The 21524-nt window shown below is 43.1% G+C and overlaps 1 protein-coding gene across 4 annotated transcripts in view; it reads left to right on the plus strand.

The window, feature by feature from the left end:
- Positions 1 to 21524, plus strand: part of znf827 (zinc finger protein 827) — an 81259-nt gene that overhangs the window by 23351 nt on the left and 36384 nt on the right. For 3 of the 4 annotated variants that reach the window (XM_015965782.3, XM_015965798.3, XM_054743655.2), the window contains exons 2-5: positions 5166 to 6437; positions 8432 to 8604; positions 10979 to 11471; positions 19086 to 19358. In XM_015965782.3, coding sequence (XP_015821268.1) covers positions 5166 to 6437; positions 8432 to 8604; positions 10979 to 11471; positions 19086 to 19358 — 2211 coding nt within the window. The remainder of the gene's footprint in view (positions 1 to 5165; positions 6438 to 8431; positions 8605 to 10978; positions 11472 to 19085; positions 19359 to 21524) is intronic. The other variant, XM_015965791.3, reaches the window with a different exon arrangement.

Here is a 21524-nt window from a genome sequence, read left to right on the forward strand (position 1 = left end):
GTCACATTGTCATGTGACTTGAGGTGGTACAGCTTCTTAAGGAGACATGATTGTTGCCAACCTACACACATCTTTCAATTTTCTTCATTACCAAATTTATTGACATAGAAAAATTTATATCAGTAAGTCAGAAATTTCAATAAAGACACATTTTTGATTTATTGCCCAGCCCTCTGTTAGCCTTTAGTCTTCTTTAGCCGATATTAGAGTAAAACAAAAGTCGACCGTTGCTTTTTAAGGGTACAAAAAATTCCTGGGTCGATCTTGTTTACTGGCTTCAGTTCTTTACACAATTCTGGAGTATTTTGCCTTCCAGTGTTTAGTTGGAAATATCGGCACAGCAGTTAGCTTGCCGGAGATACGGCAACCTCACAAACTCACTGATATTTGCAGTTACTACTACATCCATCTTTTTTTAAGGAGAAAAACTGACAACCCCCCAGCCGGCTGAGAATAAAATCTCTTTCCATGTAACCTTCCTTCCAACATTATTTACATGTTAGACTGTTTTGTGATTATTTTACTGTAGAACTCTTACATATTGCTCCTTTAATTTTCAAAGAGCGTTTAGCTAAAATTAAGCAAATCTTATTGTAGCGTACTGTGTCGTTGAAAAGATGACTGGACAAGTTTGGCCGACCCAAAGCTATCTACTTCAGATCACCATTTTGAAAGTCAAGTGTCACAAAAAATGTATGATTACATCAGTTTTTCTACCTTCCCCTGACTTGGGGAAAAAATAAAAATAAAATAAAAAACTAGTCAGTATTTTGTTGCCAAGTTCACGAAAGGCGATTGTGGAAAGCACTTTGTGGGGAATTGGTAGACAACGCCACTAGCTGAAAAGTCAAACGTATGGCTTTTGTTTGCGACCGTACACTTCTTTTATTGTGAGTTTCTAACATTAGTTACCAAAGTGCTGCATTGACTTATTTGTACATCCCTGTTAAAGTTCAAGACCGATTATTCTGGTCAGTGTCGAATCTGCTTGACCTTTCATTTATTTGGACTATAAGTATTTTTACCTATAATGTAGTGGTTCTTTTTTTTTTGTGACCCAGAAAGAAAATTCTTCACTGCTGCACCAGTGAATCAGCTGTGTGTGAGTGATAACAGACCCAGACTGCACAGCACCCTGCAGCTGTTTGTCTCAACATGCAAGTCATCCCCGCCATTACACCGCTAAATGGTCCCCTTTCAGTGGCAGACGCTTTGCGCCTCAGCCTGTATCTCCATGTCTCCATCACTGGGGGTGGTGTTGGTGGGAATGGGGAGGGTTACAGTTACTGTCACCAAGCCAGCTACCATTCCAGAGGCAGAACAGTTGCCTGGGTGTCAGAAACAATACATTAGAAGGTCATCACCACTGAAATGGTAACTTTTTAAAATAACTTTTCTATCAGTTGTACACTTGAAGTTTTTCATGCCAATGAGCTCAGGAAAGACACCAGAATGTCTTAGTTTCTCGTAGGGCTGGGCGATACGGCCTAATAATGAAATCTCCTATTTTATTTTATTTACGATTTTTTACGATTCTCTCTCCCCCTCAATTATTAAAAATAGCAATAGGTACAAATGGAAGGCACCTTAAAGCCATTTTTGTTTTTATTATTTAATCACAAGCAAGACAAATGTAATACTCATTTATGAGAAGAATAATTAATAAATGAACACCCTCTTGGAATAAAAGTTCCTAGCTCCACGTCCATCGCAGCAAACCCAAACCAGTTCCAAACAATGGAAGATTTAATTCCTTTCTTAGGAACAAACTTCCCACTCTCACCGGTGGCCATGGAGTCACCTGCTGTTTCGTGTGCGTGCTGTGACGTTGTTGCGGTTATGTGAACCTAACGTTACGGAAGCTCTGGGGGGCCAAAAAGGCATTATTACATAAAAATTCGATTTACTTTTTTAAAATCGCCCGCAACAAAAAATTCTATTTAATTCATTAAATCGATTTATCGCCCAGGCCTAGTTCCTCGCCAAGTGTGAATTTGTGATCAAGTTCAATATTGCAGTACAGCAGAAAAAAAATCTAAAGGGCTTCACTGAGTTCTCACTATCCAATTTCATTATCTCTCATAACCAATATTTGCCAAAATTACATGAATATAAGTAGGTATGAAAGAAAATAACAGTACACTGAAATATAGCAATATTTCATGTTCAGATATTGAATATATTTAATAATAGTGTATAGTTTTTTTAATAGAAGATTTACATGCAAATATTTAATTTAGTTTGTTTGTGTGGTGCAATTCAAAGTCTGACTGCTAGGTGGCAGCAGTTTTTACTACCTTCATTCTGACAGAACAATACGATCTCGTGATAACACTAGATTTGCATCTGATCTGAGTTTTTCAATTAAGTTCAGTGTAAAAATTGCAAAAATTGTCTGACTTTTAATCGCAATAAATCACATTCTCTCTCCTGTATTTATGTATGTGTGTATATATATATTGGGGCCGGGCAATAGATTGAAAAATTTGCATTTTTCTGACTCTAACGATATCATTTTATGATGCCAATAAATTCGGTAATACAAAAGGGGAAAAAAGTGTGTGGGTTGGTGACGTTTATATCCCTTTAAGAAGCTATACCACCTCAAGTCACATGACAGCATGACCCTACCTAATTCACATGACAGCCCCATCTAATGGACAATCTTTGTTTTTGCGCATACATATAGTTATTGTCCATTTACTGTTATCAAGGAGAACTCCTCATTATACTGCAATACTGATTTTAGGCCATATTTCCCAGCCCTAATATATTATATATCTCGCCAGATCCTTGTCGATACACACTCCTAACATGTATTTGATCTCTCTGTTCGTCTCTATTAAACAATTATGCATCAACACCCCCCTCACCTTCTCAGATACACAAACTGCCACAAATAGGAAAAAAATATTGGTTGTTAATATCGACCCAGTTGTACTTAATGGACAGATACTGATATGTTACAAAATGACTAACATCAGCTGATACTGACATTGGTGCCCGATTATATATTGTGCATCTTTACTACAACAGGAACACAAGGGGAAGAACAAGAAAAGCTTATTTTTACATTGAGTTCTCACTAGTTCAACTGTATATCTGGAAGGTTATTTGTAAACATGTAAGATTAATTTTGTGGCATCAGTACATACAACTTTAAAAGCTTAAAAGGTGACAACACACATTAAAACATGTGGATTTATCATTCCACTCATGACATCACTTTCATTCATGAGCACGTACCTCTTTTAAAAACTACTTTTGAAACTTTTGAAAACTAAGAATACCTGTGTCCAGAAGGCTGTGTGGGATGAGGCTTGTTGCATAGTCTGTCCAATACATGCAGTTTTGGGGGGGTTGGAAGCTGGGTGTGACATTGATCAAAATGCAGTTCATGAAAGATGGTGCTAGGCTGCAATCCAAATTTCTCAAATGAGTCAGAAGCACATAATTTTAAAGATTTGCAGACTTAGACACTTTTAACTACTGCTTTAAATCATATTGTTAAATATGTTTTTCTCTGTGTGCTGATAGATTTTAGCAGCTGTCACGAGCTCAAAGTTTCGATAGAGTCCCTCCTTAGAGGTTGGGCTTGCCCTTGGAAAATGTCATTTTGCCCAAGGGGGGCAGTTAAAGCTTAACTGTGACATAAAGTTGTAGTTGTGGAGTTCAGGAATAAGGCTACTGGTGCACTTTTGTGCTCAGCTGTACCTAACTCTAGGGTTTTAGAAGGAACCTAGGAAGGATGAGTTTAGACCTCGCTTCAGTGATCCCCCTCAAACCCTACTGCAGCCATTGATGACTACGTCACATGGTTCAAGCGTAGAACTGTGGTCTACTATAAGGAGCATGGGAAATGAGTGGATGATGGTTTTTATTGTGTGTTCTAATTCACCTCAATAACAATCATACAAAAGTAGAAAGGTCATGCAATATATGCTTATTGCTTTCAGCTCTCCCCATGTTGTCCATTGAGTTGAGGAGTAATGGAAGTGGAATTATTGAGGGTTTAAGTCTAATCTAACAAATCCCATTTTCTGTGTGTGTCATGCGTGCATGTGTGTGTGTTTCTTTAGGCTGTGCTGGAGAAGATGAAAACATTTCTCTGTGTGCATGTGAGCCACGTTTGATATCTGTTGCAACAGGAGTACAGCGATCGTTGTGGGTTGTGATTTTTGGTTACCCTCGTGGACACACCGGCCATATGTCAGTCAACTTTAAAAATCTCAACAGGTTGCTGGGCTAGGTTGCCTGGCAACCCTTTTTTCCTTTGCCTGTGCACGGAGAGCAAACACACCAGGGCTCTCTTAGGATCACGAGGGTGAAGACAGCTTTTGTGTGTGCAGATATGTGTATGTTTGTGTTTCAAATGTAAAAAAAAAATATTTCTTTTACTGTTTTTGCATCAGATTTCTGTAAAATCTCAGCTTCTTCCTTTGTAACAGATATTTTGGAGGTTATGTACAGTAACCCAAAGAGAAAGGGGCCAGTTTTGACATTTAGCCTCACCCTAGCTGGGTTTCTTTTGACTTTTTCTTGTGTAGGTTTGTTAATATGTATCAGGAATATTCACTTTTCTTTGTTCGCCCTTGTCTGGCAAGCTGTAATGTTTTGCTTATGAATATTGATACATGAAGTGTATATTAATGACCCTTGGTGACCTTAACCCTATCCTTATTGGTTCCCTGGTGGTATCTGCAGGCTCATGAATATTAATCTAGTTCTGTAACCTCCATTACCCTAATCTTTGCTGTCTAGCCTCCCAGAAGGACCCGTTGTCATGGTAACCCTTTTACTAGGCTCTTCCAGACCAAGGGTGGGAAAAAAGTGTGTTTTAAAAAAAATGGATGAGAACTAAATTACACAAAAAATCTTAGATGTGCCATTGGAAAGCTTTTATTATATAAGAGGTTGTTTTTAACGGTGAGCACTGGAGTGTATTTAACAGGCTGGTTTTTTCTGCAAGGTTGTGTTACAGTTGGTGAAAATTATCCTCTTAAGTTTCTTCATAAAAGCCTTTTTGCTTTTACACAAATACATAATTAACGGAGTATTTATTTACAAATTCAGTCATTACAACTTTATTTTAGTTAAAATACCTTCAGAGTGACTTTGCCTGTTGCTGTTGGCTAAAATGTTTGATTTTTATTTTCTTTTTTCAGATGCGGACACCAGCGAGGAAGGGGGATCTGATAGTGGTGCTGTGGAGGAGGAAGGCTGGTTTGGGAATGCCTCCGACACACGCTCTGACTCGTCGTCTTTCGGAGACACCCAGGATGAGCTCGTCCTGCACAGAGGCTCCTCTCCTGAAGAACAACCCGGAGTTGGCGTTGGCTCAGGGGATCATGATACCTGTGGAGGTGAGAGCTCACTGGGATGCCCCACACCCGTCCATCGTGCCTCTTTGGAACTTCTTGGCCTGGATAGAGGTACATTCTCGGCCCAGGACACACTATCGTCTGTGGTATCATCGCTCTATGGCGAGGCAGCATCTCGAGCCCTGGGAAAACCGCTCAGCAGCAACCTACGGCGCCTCCTAGAGGCTGGCTCGCTCAAACTTGACTCTGGAGATGTCCTGGGTCACTCATCCAGGGGGAGTGCTGGGGGAGAATCACCTCCAATTGCTCTTGCTCCACCTTTGACCCTCTCTCCGTCTTCCCATCATGCTCAACAGTTAAGTGCTCTTGCCCGAAAACTGGCCAACAACAACAGTGGCTCTGCTTCACCGGCCTCCTTGGCACCCTCAGTCACCAACATTAAGCAGGAGCCCATCGACCCCTTTAATTCTGTTGCCCCCACCAACGGTAGTGGCTTTGTGTGGGCAGGTGTGGCAGATAAGTGGCCACCAGCCACCTGCTCGACGCCTTGTGGCTCCAGTTTATCCCCGGACTCTGCAATCCAGAAGCTAAAAGCAGCAGCTAATGCCGTACTTCAAGACAAGAACGCCGTTGCTTCCTCCTCAACGACATCCTCCTCCTCGTCCACCTCTGCCTCTTCTGCAGTGCCCACCTTAGGTGGGGGTGTCCGAGGAGACGATGTTGTGCGCTTTGATGCCTTCAACTCTCCGTTTAGTCCGCAGTCAGCGAGCTCTACCCTTGCTGCGCTTTCCAAGAAAGTCAGCGAAAGGAGTCAAGCTTCTTCAACGGCCAGCACCGCTTCGGACCACCAAGCCTCAGCAAGTTCCTTTCTCTCTCTTGTGTCGATGACCTCTTCTGCTGCCTTGCTAAAGGAGGTGGCAGCTAGAGCAGCAGGAAACCTGCTGGCTGAGAAAAAGGAAGGTTCCCCTTTGGTTCCTGCAGGGGTCCTCCAAGAGGATGTGAAGCCCCTTTTGGACAAGAACCAGAAAGCATCCACGCCCTCTACACCCACCCAGAGCCTAGAACTGTTGTTGCCGTCTACTCCAAAAGGCAGAGGCAAACCAAACAACCAAGCAGGTAATCTGTTTTATTGTTAAGCTTAAAGACACACTCCTAAAGGTGTAATGTAGTATTATTTAAGAAAATTGTACATTTAATGCAGTTTAGGTTGATTTTAACTTCAAAACAACATCTTCTCCCTTTTAGTCATCACAAAACGGCATTAAATTCTTATTCATTTAATTAACCCTTTATATTTTGATTTTATAAATATGGTGCAGATTAAAATGGTTGGTTATGATTATTAGAACTAGCATGCGCTGTAAACACAACTCTGGAAAGACAGAGGTGTTTTCTGTGCCACTGTGTGACAGCAACACGTTAATATCAGACGAGCACAACTCAGAACTTCCACGACATGTTTTCTGTTGTTTTGTAATAGTTTTGTTCTCACCTCATTGGCGCTAAAGTAGCAAGTAGCCTCAGCTTAGCTGTCAGCTGAGCAGAGAGCATAACCGAGAGAAAACAGCCCTGGCTGGCCTCGTAGTCTGGGAAATGGTCTGTGGGCTCGACGGGGGGTTCTGACTGAGACCTCACCGCCTCCCCAAACCAGTTCGTTTGCGCTCGGGTGTGCATGCTGCCAAAAGGGGGTCGTCAGTGTGTGCTCGGCGCCGCAGGGAGCCCTGGAGTCCATATCCATCTCAGCAGCCTCCTCCTGGCTTCAGCCCCCACTTACCAGAGCCCTCTGCACTCATCAGCACAGCAGACTTAAGGCCAAACACATCATACTTTCCACTGACTGGATACAAATGCGTGCTTACTCTCTTTTTTTTTTCCGTCTTACGCTCTCTGCTTCTCTCTGTGTTGCTGACAAATGGCCATGCAGTGTACTTGGCAGGCGTGCACTCAGATGTAGACATGTAACCCAAACAATGGTGCACACACGGAACTGACTCGTGCACAGGACGAGACCGCTCCAGACCCGAAGTAGTCTTAAGGGAGAGCTGAATGCTTTCAGAGATATTGATGGGCACTTTTGAGGGATTGTGTCGCAACCCCGCCAAACCTAAAATGGCTGGATCAAATTGACTTCAGACAGATGAGGCAGTCGATGTAATATTCTGTGATCTGCATGTTAAAAAGGTGTGTGTGTGTGTGTGTGGGGGGGGGGGGGGGGGGGGGCTGCACTAACCCAGCATGTCGTCAAGGTCGAGCAGCACTGTAAAAATGCAGGTAGTTGTTTAGTCGCCAGCCTGAAAAATGTGACCTTGATTATCGACTGTCATGTCTTGTTTTATTGTCATCCCTTGTGAGCTGGACTATAAAGTCGTGTCACACAGCATGTTCTGCACTCTGGACATGCAGAGCAAACTCTCTTCTGGTTTTAAATCTGTAATTATGATTACATAGGACGTAGATTTGTTAAGTACCAGGAAAGAGAAACCAAACTCCCAAATATTTCCCCACTCTGTTTTATTTCTGCTTCAATCATCTTAAATTTGTGTGAACAGGGGCCTTTTTATTTTTTCTTTTGCATCACGGTCTCTGCTGAGCTCAGAGAGGTTGGGCCGCAGATGGCGGTTTATTGTTGCAAATAGGCAGTCTCGAGGTTTTACACCTCAGGTCAATGAATGGCTGAGCGCAGTAATTTCACCAAACACTGATTACCAGATGTTTTTCAAGGAACAGCTCTGGAATACTTATGAAGCCATCCTGACAGGCCCTTGTAGAATTTGTAATGCAATCATGCCTCTTTCTAATAAGACCAATTAAACAGTAATAGATGCCGGATATGAAGCCAACAACAATAATCGAGATACTCAAACATGCCTTCGTTTTCTGCTTTCATTGTTGCGTTGCTTCCAGCCGGCTTTTCCCTTGATAGCTTTCATCATTAGGTGTGCAGACACCATCTCTCACAGATCTGAGACACTCTGTTATTAGAAAAAACGTTTTGAATTTCTTAACAGTAAAAAAAAAAAGGTAAATTTTTGGAATAATAAAGACACAAGTGTAGTTTCTGAATCTTAATGCGTTGTTATGAATACAGTGTTATTTCTGGTTCCCTGCAGGTTCTCCTGAGGATGGTGGCAAACCATTCCAGTGTCCTGTGTGTGGACTGGTCATCAAACGCAAGAGCTACTGGAAGAGACACATGGTCATTCACACGGGCTTAAAAAGTCATCAGTGTCCACTGTGTCCCTTCCGCTGTGCTCGCAAAGACAATCTCAAGTCTCACATGAAGGTTGGAATAAATGTTTTCCTTTTTTCGTAGCGCTGTGCTCGTATTTACACCCAGGCGTGTTACTAGGGATGGGTACCTTAGACATTTGAATCGATCCGGTACTAATTCCCGGTACCCACGAATCGATACCGGTACTTAACGGTACCAAATTTCGATACTTTTGAGTGTTTATTATTTTAATTCTCTTTTATAATTAAATATATATTTTTCTCAATATATAACAATATTTGATAAATATCACGATAAATAACATACAACTGTTTTTATAAGCTGATAATTAAACTGAAGCAAACATCTTTACTGTGAACTAAATTTACTGTGTATCTTCATTCCTTTTTTCATTTGATTTTTCCTACTGGGAAGTTAGAATTTCCGAGAAGAAAGCGAACGCACCATTAGCTGATAACAACGGTGGCAATGGAAGCCAACATACCAAGCTAACGTTATCTTAAACAGTTTATTTAGCTGCTGGAGCAGATTTAAACGATGATGCCTCACACTTAGATCATTGTCACTGGTTTCGTCTTCACCCGTCGCATTTAGTAAAGTGAAGCCAAACTTTAGAGCGCGTTCATGTTCTTCCAGTCAGGAATTCGGAGTTCCGAGGAGAAAGCAAACGCACCATTAGCGAAACGGAAGCTAACATATCAAGCTAATTATATTTACCTACTGGAGCAGATTAAGATGAGGATGTCTCACTTAGACCGTTGTCGCTGGTTTCATCATCACCCAGTTACCCATCACATTTAGTGAAGTGGACCCAAGCTTTAGCCTGCGTTCTTTCTACCATGCTGCTCTGTTTACAACTGGTTCGCAGCGAGCGACGACATAACACTTGCGCATGCGCAGCTGTCTTGGCAAGTTCTCGTTATGAAGGACGGGTACCGAAACGAGGCACCGTTTGAAATGACGTGAATCGGTGCTCGGTCGGTACTATAGAGCTCCGGGAGTTGATGTCACTTCTCCCGGCATGCAACAGTTCAAATCGAAACGGCGCCATCTTGGCAGGTAGAAGCCGGCAGCTGGACTATTAGTTATTGTCAGAAAACTCAATCAGACAGGAAATATGGTAGATTCCTGTTGTGCCCCAGGATGCCAGAACAGACGTGGACGACATAAGGAATGAGCCATCTACAGGATTCCCCAAGATCCGGAGCGCCGCAAACGTTGGATCATTGTAATAAAATGCGCTAGTGACCGGGCTAAAATGAAACTGTGGGATCGTGAGATTAAAGGTTTTCGCTTATGCAGCGACCGCTTCATATCAGGCACTTAAACCAACGTTTCCTCAACTGTGTATGGTATTTATTTTAAATGCTTTTATTACGATTCTGAGTGGGCTTCCTAAACTTATTTTGGCGTGGCTTTTTCTGTCTTATTACTCACAGCAGCAAGTAAACATCACGTAAAACGTTGCCTCGTGAGTTCTGCGTGCTGCCGTTTACGTGTTTTATGATCACAGCAATTAACCGGCTAAGCTGTGTTTAATTTTTAAGCAATGGTTGATCAATTGTCAGATCACACATAAAAAGCACTTTGGATTGCTATCATCTGTCTCACCGAGACAGCTCTCAGACAGATCCTGAGACGCTCCTGCCTGACATATTTATTTTATTCACGGAAAAAAATCAAACTAGTGATTTCTCTTGGTGTTCAGTTTATACATTCAAACAGCACAGCACTCTATTTAAACTACTTACGTGTAAATCTGTTATTTGTCCATCCATCCATCCATTTTCATCCGCGTATCCGGAGTCGGGTTGCGGGAGCAGTAGCGTTGAGAGGCCCAGACTTCTCTCTCCCCAGCCACCTGAGCCAGCTCCTCCGGGGGAATCCCGAGGGGTTCCCCGGCCAGGTCCGGTAAGAAGTCTGCTCCGACAGCTTCTGGCATTTTTAAAAAGTATCCCAGGGGAACGATAAGGGTCGGAGATGTGTAGTCTATTTAATTTCTGACTATATAAAACAATTTCTTCGGTTTTAAAGTGTGAAGTAAATTCCGACGAAGTAAAATCCAAGCCGATCCCATTCACGTTCATGGTTAGATCCGTGTTTGTTTAGCTTCTTTTACCTGCCAATATGGCGTCTACTAACTGAGAGTCACGTGGGGTCCGGAGCTCTATGGAATTCGGTCGGTACATTAAAAAGTACCGAATTCGGTACCCATCCCTACGTGTTACCTCCCAAATGTCTTTGCCAAAATTACAGGATGTGCATGCTTCTTTTGACCATTTTCTATGTGATTGAAGGTTGTTAGTCGTAGGATGATGCTGGCACAAAGAGCTAAATTAAAAAGCATAAGTTACCCATCTCTCCCTCCTGTAGACGAAGGGCGAAAAGCAACAATTTGTCACTTGAGCCTGTCCTCCTTTTTCAGGTACATCAGCACCAAGATCGAGGTGAGACATTTCAGTGTGAACTTTGTCCCTTCACCTCCTCCCGACACTTCAGCCTGAAGCTTCACATGCGGTGCCACCAGCACTTCCCCCGCACAGACGTCAAGGTGAAAGAGGAGCTCACCACCGACACAGAAGGCGAGGGCTCCCTGTTGGGTGACAGCGGCACCACGGACCTGAGAGCAGCAGAGCATTCTCCGTTGCACTCAGAAGCCCAGCAGCAAGCATCCCCACCAGTTGATGCTAACTCTAATCATGTCCACATCAAGGAGGAGCCACAGGAGAGAGATCTATCCGTGCTCTCGCCCTTTAGCATCTGCAGGGACCGTACCATTAGCAGTGCCAACTCCTTGGACCTACCTGGACTACCTGGAGTCGGGGTGAGATCGAGTCCTAGTGGTCCGACCACAGCCTCCCTCTTCAGCCCTGACATTACTACCAAAACGGCCACTGACCTGCTAATGAAGCTTTCAGGTATGCAGGATTCTTCTCTTTGTTTGCGTGATCGTATTCCTTTCAAGGCTACAAAAAAGCTGATGGTATTTCCTAAAAATTTATTTCTTTGTTACTTTGAGTCCAAAACGTGGTGAAACTAATAGTTGAAAAGCAGCAACTAGCATATCACAATGAATGGTCAGCTCAAATGTTTGCTACACATGATGAATTCTGTCAATCAAACGGAAGCATAATGTTTTTTTAACAAATCAAATGGAGCTCTTCATCCATTTGGCCAGTTGGGTGGGTTCTCATAGGTTAGATAGTTAGCAACAACACTTAATTTGATGGTTAGCAAACACCTAAGTTAGCTTTGTTCAACTCTTTCTGCTGATTCTGCTTTTCCCGGGATCCACTGATTGCCTTTTCTTGTTGATTTTCTTTTTCCCTTTTCTCACGTCTTTTGCTTTTCTCATTTTTGATTTTTTTTTGTCATTTTTGAAATTTCTTTGTTTTTCATTATTTTTGTTCCTGTTTTTATTTTATCACAAGTAATATCGTCATCGCAATATTAATCACTGTTAGCGCATTTTGCAGGTTTTCCTAATATCGTGCAGCCCTCTTTTAAACCTATACAACTAGACTGCAGCTGTTCTTTAGAAGAGGAAATACGGTGCAAGTAGTTTACACAGTATGAGCCAAACTACATTGCATGGGTTTAGTAAATCAGGCTAATTTCATTAAGCTGCTTTATTGTTTATGTTTAGGATGTCATCCATGTTTTCACTTCTACTCAGGTTCGGTATCAACCTTCCTTATGGAATAATACCCTCGAGTGAGATGATGGGTAGGGTTAGGCATCGAGCATCGATAGGAACCAGTTCCAACTGTTCATTTTTCCCGGAATCGTTCAAACTTTTTTTTCGATTCCTAGTTTCGATTCCTACCGGAAGAGGAATCCACAGCCGATCTCCGTGAAAAATAGACTTGATCTGCAAATTATGATCAACGCTTTTCAGAGCTGATCACACCAGCTGTCTGTGTGCAGCACCGACACACTCCATAATGTAAACTTTAACTCCTGCAGCGTAGAGGAAACTTGTTAAAATACGTCAACACGGTGGATTTAATAGAAGCTTTAAAGAACAAACTCTGGACGGTGTGAGGTGAGTTTGTCTCACTGCAGAAATAAAAACACACGGAGCGTGAGCGTCAGAAGGCTGAACAGTAACCTGTAGAATAAAGTCATCATGCTAGAGAAGCTCATCTGTGGTGGACCACACCAGCTTCTGCCACAGTAATTAAAATAATAATAATAAATCACACACAAAGTTGTGAAATTTCCTTTTTGAACTATTTCTGTTGAGAGTTTTATTGTTTAAAATCTGTTAGCTTGTTTCTGACAGCAGCTACATTTAAGTTTCACTTTCTTTTCTGACTGAGTGCTGCTGCAGCATGGAGGTGTAGTTCTCAGTCATCCTGAGAGTTTTAGCTGTAAACAGCTGGACGTTTCTGGATATGTTGGAGTCATTTAGCCTCTCATCCCAGAGGCTTCTTCCAGACTTTGGTTGTGGTCAGAAACAAACACACTGATTGTGCTGCAAGTCTTTTTCTTTTTTTCTCCAAAACATGATTTTGTCTAAATGAAGGTGATGTTATTGTTCATAGAGTTAAAATTCATGTTGAAGTTAAGATTATTTCATCAAGTAGGACCTGTGGTTAGCTGGCTCATTTAAAACATGTCCTGTCTTGAAAGAATCGGGAATCGATAGGAACCGGAATCGAAACAAGGAACTGGAATTGGAATCGTTCAAAATCAAACGATGCCCAACCCTAATGATGGGTCGTGGACTTTTTGCCTTTTAAATAATCTGACTTCCTTAAGAATACTTCAGGACTTCCAGCTGATCAGCTTTACACTTTATACAGGGCCTCTATCCAGCATGTTTTAGTTGTTTCCCTGCTCCAGCATACCTGATTCAATGTGAATTACCTGTTTAGCTGGGCATTAAGCTCTGCAGAAGCCTGTTAACCAGCACTGCTAAAAATCAGGTGTGTTGAAGCAGAGAAACCTCTAGAATAAGCCAGATGGTGGCTCTTCAAGATCAGGATTTAACAACACTGACTTAAAGGGTCGGTTATCCGCTGGGTGGAGTCTGTGCCTAAAGGAGGCGCCGGTTGGCGGACCGAGAGAGCGGCGCTGAGGCTATCAAGATCCCTGCACGAGAATATTAGGACACAAAATCAACGACTACCATAATAACTATATGCAATGCAGTCAGATTTGTTGGTTAGGATTGTTTAAATGCTGCCATTTGAAGTTCTAAATTATTTTTAGCCAGTTGTAATATTTTAAGAGTATTTATCAAGCCAAAACTTAAATGATTATATATATATTTTACCTAAAAACAGCTGCCCAGCTTCACTCCTCTGTTGCTGCTGCTGGCCCCTGATCAGCTCGACCAGAGCTCAGTTAAATGTGCTCAAAGGCAACTCCGCAGTGAGTGTTGAGGAAGTGTCTTAGGTGTGTTCTTACTGTGTCGTATCTCTAATTCCATGCTGTAGTTCTTTTTTAAAACACAGAACAGTTTTATTACCGGAAACGAAACGTAGCGGGAAAACAGGTAATAAAACTGTTCTGTGTTTTAAAAAAGAACTACAGCATGGAATGTTGAGGGATTAATTTTCTACACCTACATCTCGTCACTTGTCAGAGGAGTTGACAAAGTGTAACCTCTAGGCAGCATCCTCCTGCTGACAGTTCTGTGTGTTTGCAGGTGTTATTTGGTGGACAAAATTATGACACATTTTTGTCTGACTCTGCTGAGCAGTTGAACAGAAAATGGAATTAAGGGTTGGCTTTAAAGTACAGAAAAGTTTTCCAGTTGCCCTTGGCTGATAATTAATTAAATGTTCTTTAATCCACGTCGTTTTTGGACAGTTAGGAGTTGCAAAAAACTAAATACTTTCATAGTTATGCTGTGGTCAGGCTCTCCAGGTTTGGGATGTGTTTAGATGCTTTTCATCATAATGCAAAAGATCAAAAGATGTGCCCAACAAAAGTGGCAAGATTGATGGAAAAAGGTTGACTAAGGTCAAGCTCGAGGGTCGAGGCTACAACTGCCACTCTCCCGCTTAATGCTGTGTAATTAGATTGAGATCTTGAGCAAGGATGGGAGGAAAAAAAAACCCTGGGAACATTAGATTAATTAAAAATTTATGCATAATTCATAATTAAAAAGGAATTCATAATTTGAAGTGATTAACGCCCCGAGCACCATCCTGTGACCCCTGCAGGATGCACGGGGATGAGGGACGGCTTAGTTAACTCTCACACGATCTTCTCCAGCGGACGCCCCCTGGGTGCCAGTTTCATCTGCTCCCAGACTGCACTATCAAGCCCAGGTGACTCCCAGAGGAGCCAAGATGGCTCCTTGCAATGTCAGTCCAGTGTCAAGTTATGGACATCGTTGTTAGGACGTCATTCAAGGAGAGTGAGGAAGCATATGAAAGGTGGGAAGAGCAATTGTCGAATTTGTGACAATTGTTTTTTTATTAAACGCTGCAGCTTTGATGAGATTCTCACTTTGGTGGAGGGTGGAGTCACACCTTATAAGAAGTGGAGAAGTAGTAGGCTTTAGATCCTTGAGCTGCAGCTGCCATGGAGGCAGAGGTGAGGAAGTTCCTCCTGGGACCTCTAGACTCCATTTCCTTTGACCTCCCTGCCAACCCAAATTTAGTGTGTGCATGAGCACCTCATCCCTCCTGCTTTTACACTGCTGTCTCTGTCGTAGTCCCACAAGGCACATAAGCATGGAGGAGGTGGGAGGGGTAGGAAGATGTTTAAAAGCTGGAGAGGAATGAAGAAGTGACAGCAAGAGAGTGAGACAAAGTAAGAGGGGGTTTCATCAAGCTCCCTAGGCAGATAAAAAAAACTGAACTCTTCATGACCTCTGACATAAGCATGTCAGATTTTGGGCTTGCCTGCTTTCCATAGCGTGTTCTACTGATACTTTGATTTTTATCCTCGCACGCATACACAACCATCCAGTGTGATCCACATTTTGATTCAGAGATGAAAGCCTCTGAGACACTTTGACATGCACAGCCCTTACCCTGTGCCCAGTGGACCCTGAGTTAATAATGACAGTGGGCACTGCACGCCCTCCAAACACCCCCCCACCCCCCACCCCCCGCTGCTGCGGTGACACAGGCGCAACGAGCTTGACCCTGGCTGGGTGTGAATAATTGGCATGCAGGGGGTTGTGGGAGGTGTTGCATCTGTCATGATGCATCTGCAGTTGTCTTATTTATCTTTTTCCCAGGAGTGCATCTTGCTTTACTACTGTAATATTATGCAAAGGCAGAATATTACCTCGGGAGATGGATGGAGTGTTTTTGTTGCACCGTTTTCAAGACATTATTCCAGCTATAAACAATCTGACTTTGACCAGCTTTACAACTAAATTCTGCATGTTTATTAGTAAACACACAAGCTTATTATTATTATTATTATTATTATTTTGTCAAAATTAGTTATTTTTCCCCTTCTTTAACATTTTAGATGTTGCTCTGCTTCCCAGAGTTGTATGAGCAGATGCAGGCAGGCTTTTCGTGTGCGACCTCTGGTCCATACATCCCCACCGCAGCCATCAGTATCACTGTCCAGCGTCCAGCACTCTGTCAGCTATTGTCGGGCTCTCAACCTGCCCCATGTAGCCCTCTGCCTTCATTTTTTTCCTCTCTGGGAAAAAAAACTGCAGCCAGTTGTTAGAAGGGGAGCAGGCTGGCGTGACAGAGGTGGAAAGCTAATGAAGTTATTTGACGGCAGCCCTGGCCACAGAGCGAAAGGTGAGGTGGAGTGGACAAGCGTCTGGCAGTGAGACGGATGAGGCGCAAGAGAAGAGCACGACAAGGTGGGGTGGTGGTGGTGGTGGTGGTGTGGGGGAAACAAGTAAGAGAATGGTGGTGGAAGCAGTTGGTGGCAGGTGTCAGAAGGGTGTGATAACATGGAGACAAACTGATAGCATCGTCCATCCTGAGCTAGAGGCTACCTTACAGTATCGTGCACAGGGAGCTGACACTGGCCTTGGTTAGCACATAAGCACCCTGCCAGGGAGCTCACAGAACAGAAGCTCAGTCACCCAGACTGTCTCTCTCTCCCGTCTGCAGATCTGTATTCGCTCCACAAAATGATCTGCCAGGGACCGGATGGTCAGGATGCCACGACAATTGTGAAACTTTGACAGACAAAAGACTAAAGTGTAAGCTTGGTGTTGCTGGCTGAATTCTGCCGCAGTAGGACTTCTTGTTAGTACTGTGTTCTGGCTTATTGTTCTTGAGCCATCAGCCTGTTTGAATAATGAAAAAAAAACTTGCCTGTTGGATTAGGCTACTAAATAATTCATTGGGCTCTGTAACATAGATTCCAAGTGGAAATGCTCTCTATTTATAGCAACGATCCAAAAGGTCACGAAGTGGTGCGACTTTGTGCGAATAGATGTCCCAGAGTTGTTTTTGTTCTCCTGAGGCCAAACGGGATGGACTTGCGAAAGTTTTTGTTGCGCGTCTTTGTCAGCAGCTGTATGTATATCTCGAGTACATCACAGCCGCTGCATTGTCAAATCTGGCAACAGAATGCAAAGATTCTCCAGAAGAAAAATCAATATATGTGTGCCTGCTTTAGAGTAAATGTTTGTAAGCTTTGGCCATGTGTGGCTGTCCCTTTCTGATCCAACATGGCCCCAACACGCTTCTAATTAGAGGACGTCCTTCCAGGTGCTGACCAGGTTATACTTAGCCTGCCCGCTGACATCCGACAGCGTGACATTTCCAGCTGGTGCCGTGTGCTACCCGGCGCCACTGCCCCTGAACTTGAAGGTCACCCACCCCCTTTCTCTTTGCATCCTCTTGCTCACCGCTAACCTTCTTCCTTTATTACGCCCTCTCGAACCTCAGCGTCAATCTGCCATGGTGTGGCACTGTGGCGTCATGGCGTCACAAGAGGGGTGAAAACATCAGCACCTGTCCCCTTTTTCTTGCCCTGCTTTTTCTGTCTCGGGCCCCTTCGGCATGGATCATCATTAATCAGAGAGGCCGGAGTCGACACAGATTGATGGTGCGGGCGGGGGGGGAGCGGCGGGCCTGTGGTGGTTGGAGTTGTTAGGTGTGATGTGAGGGTAAGGACCAGAGCACATCTCTGCTGGGGTCAGAGGAGAATGGACAGCAGTCTGCCCAAGAATGATTGTGTCTCTTATATTTTTGCCCAGAGCTGTGGCTGAGAATGACTGAGGATGCGTTCTGGTTTTAGATGGTAAAAATGTCAGAGGTCGTCTCGGGGGATGGGTGGACTCGACGTCGGCACAAGCTACATTATCTTTCAGATTCCTTTAAAAAAGTGGCCACTCAAAGTAATGTTAGGTTTATTAAAACCCAAGTAGTCTTATCAGCACGGCTCCTTATCAGATGCTTAACTAAAGTCTAATTTCTTTCAGGCTGCAGGGCCGTTATGTTTTCACTGACACATTACAAATGTCTTTTGCTGTGAGATCAAATAACTCGAAGGTGAAAAAGTATTTTCTTTCCCTCAACAATTACAGCTAATTATCAAAATAAAGAAATCTGCTCGCGCCACATTCAGCTTCAAGTGTTCTTTATTATAGCCTTGTTTTCTTTTAAAAACGTATCAAAGCTACAAGGTTTTTGTTAAATTAGTCCAACATTGCAGTTACAATTGTAACTGGATCACAGAAACGCTGTAGTACTAGTACAGGTACACTTCCTGTTGCATTCATTGCCTTTTTGCTTTTAACTAACAGACCAAAGATTAGACTACCTGTATCATGAAGAGGCCCTACGCTTGTCGGCCATACTGTTCTCTCAGTGTCTCCTAGATGTTTACGCCTTTTAGGGTTTTCTAAGTCACACACAGATTAGTGGAACACATTAAACAGCACAAAGAAAGGCTCGTGGCCTGCTATTCTTTTCTTGGCAGCTATTGAAAGTTGCTCCATGTCTAATTATTAATTATTCATCTAAGGCAGATTAGATGTGGCCCAGTTTCTCTTAAAGATGACTTGAGACCAGAGTGACCCATGTGACCGTTCACTCCCGAACCTAGGCTGAACACACTGCAGTGATGACACATAAAAGTTCATCTGATTGCCACCGCGTGCTACAGAAATGCTAATTTTTTTTCATGTCCGAAGGGGGTTGTGATTACCTCAGACATAAAACCAGACTCAAGTTTTGTAGAACAAATTGTAGCAAGATTAACAATGCAGAAACTTGTGGTTTGAAGTGTGTGTGTGTGTGTGTGTGTGTGTGGGGGGGGGGGATCTATTTCAGTAGCTTGGCTGTGAAAACTCACTGTGGACCTTGTTTTTTTTTAGCTGGCTTTTTAATGTGCTGTTCAGCATCTAGTTTGGACTGTTTGTGTGTAGCACTTGTCACTTTTTAATGTTTCACTCGAAAGTCAAAATGATATGCTGCCATCTCCCTTGGAAACAGCGGAATGGATAATGTCCAAATCGTTGTTTCGGGGTTTAACTTGTGGTATCTTTCACCCTGCCTCATATAAGCTTCACTTGAGCATCGCTGGTGATCTTTTGATCGTTCTTATTCTTTTAATCTTCTCTTTCTTCATGCCTGCAGCAGCCAACCAGAGGGAAACACTCAAGTCTCCCTTCCACCTGAAGGAAGAGCCCAAAGTGGAGGAGGCACTGAGTCCCAGACCGTCCTCGCAGTCTCACAACCAGATTCAGCCAAGCTTCCCCGCGTCTTTCTGCCAGGATGGGTCGACTGCAGCAGCGTTAGAGCACCCAGGGTCACTGAAACCAAGAGAGGAGAGCCCCGTGGCTAAGAACAGCTTACTCAGCCAGGATATCAGCGTAAAGGTGGCTTCTGAGCTGCTGATCAAACTTTCAGGTAGGAGGTGTTCTCAGTAAATTTGTATATATTTTTAGAAAATGGGGTGAATCTTCTTGCAGGAATTTTGCAATTCTAATTTGGTCTCACATTATGTAAATAAACCAGTTTATTTACTGAAAAGGCCCAACGATCTAAAACACGATACGTTGTCTGTTTGCTTTATTGAATAGAAAACTCAACCCTGCCTTAGTTGGTGTTCTGTGCCAGCCATTTTTAAGAGAAAACTTTTCTGTGTGTGTGCCTTGGCTCAACCTGAGTGCACCACTCTGACATCTTCCAGTGCAACACCATTTAGCCTTTATATCTTCTACTTTGAACTCAGAGGAGGATAGTAGCACGTCCTTAGGCAGGAACTTAAACTTAGCTCCCTTACTATGTAGCACAGTGTGTGTGTGTGTGTGTGTGCATGCGTACACGCGTGTGTGTGTGTGTGTGTGTGTGTGTGTGAGTGTGTGTGTGTGCACATGTGCACTTCTGCATTTGGCCTTAGATAAATGTCATAGTATTAGTTGGTATATAGTCAGTGAGGGTTTAGTCATAAAGCAAGGCTCTCGTTTTAACTTCATCAGAATCACAGCTCAATGCCAGGTGGAGCTGAAGTGTGTTATAGGGCTGCTCGATTATGGCAAAAATAATAATCACGATTATGGCGACTGAAATTGAGATCACAATCATTTAGGACGATTTTTCAATTTCTTGATTTTATTTGTTTTTATTCAGTCATAAAATTGCTCAGGGCACAATCAGGACAAAAATAAGAAACAAGATGATCACTAAAATAACTCCTGATTCCCAGTACAGGTGCTGGCCAGTAAATTAGAATATCATCAAAAGGTTGAAAATATTTCAGTAATTCCATTCAAAACGTGAAACTTGTACATTATATTCATGCAATGCACACAGACCAATGTATTTCCAATGTTCATTACATTTAAATTTGATATTCATAAGTGACAACTAATGAAAACTCCAAATTTGGTATCTCAAAAAATTAGAATATTCTGAAAAGGCTGAATATAGAAGACACCTGCTGCCACTCTAATCAGCTGATTTACTCAAAACACCTGCAAAGGCCTTTAAAAGGTCCCTCAGTCTTGTTTTGAAGGCACCACAATCATGGGGAAGACTTCTGACTTAACAGCTGTCCAAAAGACAATCATTGACACCTTGCACAAGGAGGGCAAGACACAAAAGGTGATTGCTAAAGAAGCTGGCTGTTCGCAGAGCTCTGTGTCCAAGCACATTAACAGACAGGCGAAGGGACGGAAAAAATGTGGTAGAAAAAAGTGTACAAGCTCTAGGGATAACCGCACCCTGCAGAGAATTGTGACGACAAACCCATTCAAAAATGTGGGGGAGATCCACAAAGAGTGGACTGCAGCTGGAGTCAGCGCTTCAAGAACCACCACGAGGAGACTCATGAAAGACATGGGATTCAGGTGTCGCATTCCGTGTGTCAAGCCACTCTTGAACAAGAAACAGCGCAAGAAGCGTCTCGCCTGGGCCAAGGACAAAAAGGACTGGACTGATGCTGAGTGGTCCAAAGTTATGTTTTCTGATGAAAGCAAGTTCTGCATTTCCTTTGGAAATCAAGGACCCAGAGTCTGGAGGAAGAGCGGAGAAGCACAGAATCCACGTTGCATGAGGTCCAGTGTAAAGTTTCCACCGTCAGTGATGGTGTGGGGTGCCATGTCATCTGCCGGTGTTGGCCCACTCTGTTTCCTGAGGTCCAGGGTCAATGCAGCCGTCTACCAGGAAGTTTTAGAGCACTTCATGCTTCCTGCTGCTGACCAACTTTATGGGGATGCAGACTTCATCTTTCAACAGGACTTGGCACCTGCACACAGTGCCAAAACCACCAGCACCTGGTTCAAGGACCATGGTATCCCTGTCCTTGATTGGCCAGCAAACTCGCCTGACCATAACCCCATAGAAAATCTATGGGGTATTGTGAAGCGGAGGATGCAATACGCTAGACCCAACAATGCAGAGGAGCTGAAGACGACTATCAGAGCAACCTGGGCTCTCATAACACCTGAGCAGTGCCACAGACTGATCGAGTCCATGCCACGCCGCATTACTGCAGTTATTGAGGCAAAAGGAGCCCCGACTAAGTATTGAGTGCTATACATGCACATTCTTTTCATGTTCATTCTTTTCAGT

Source organism: Nothobranchius furzeri, chromosome 4, assembly GCF_043380555.1.
Source record: "Nothobranchius furzeri strain GRZ-AD chromosome 4, NfurGRZ-RIMD1, whole genome shotgun sequence".
In the NCBI taxonomy this organism is placed as follows: Eukaryota; Metazoa; Chordata; class Actinopteri; order Cyprinodontiformes; family Nothobranchiidae; genus Nothobranchius; species Nothobranchius furzeri.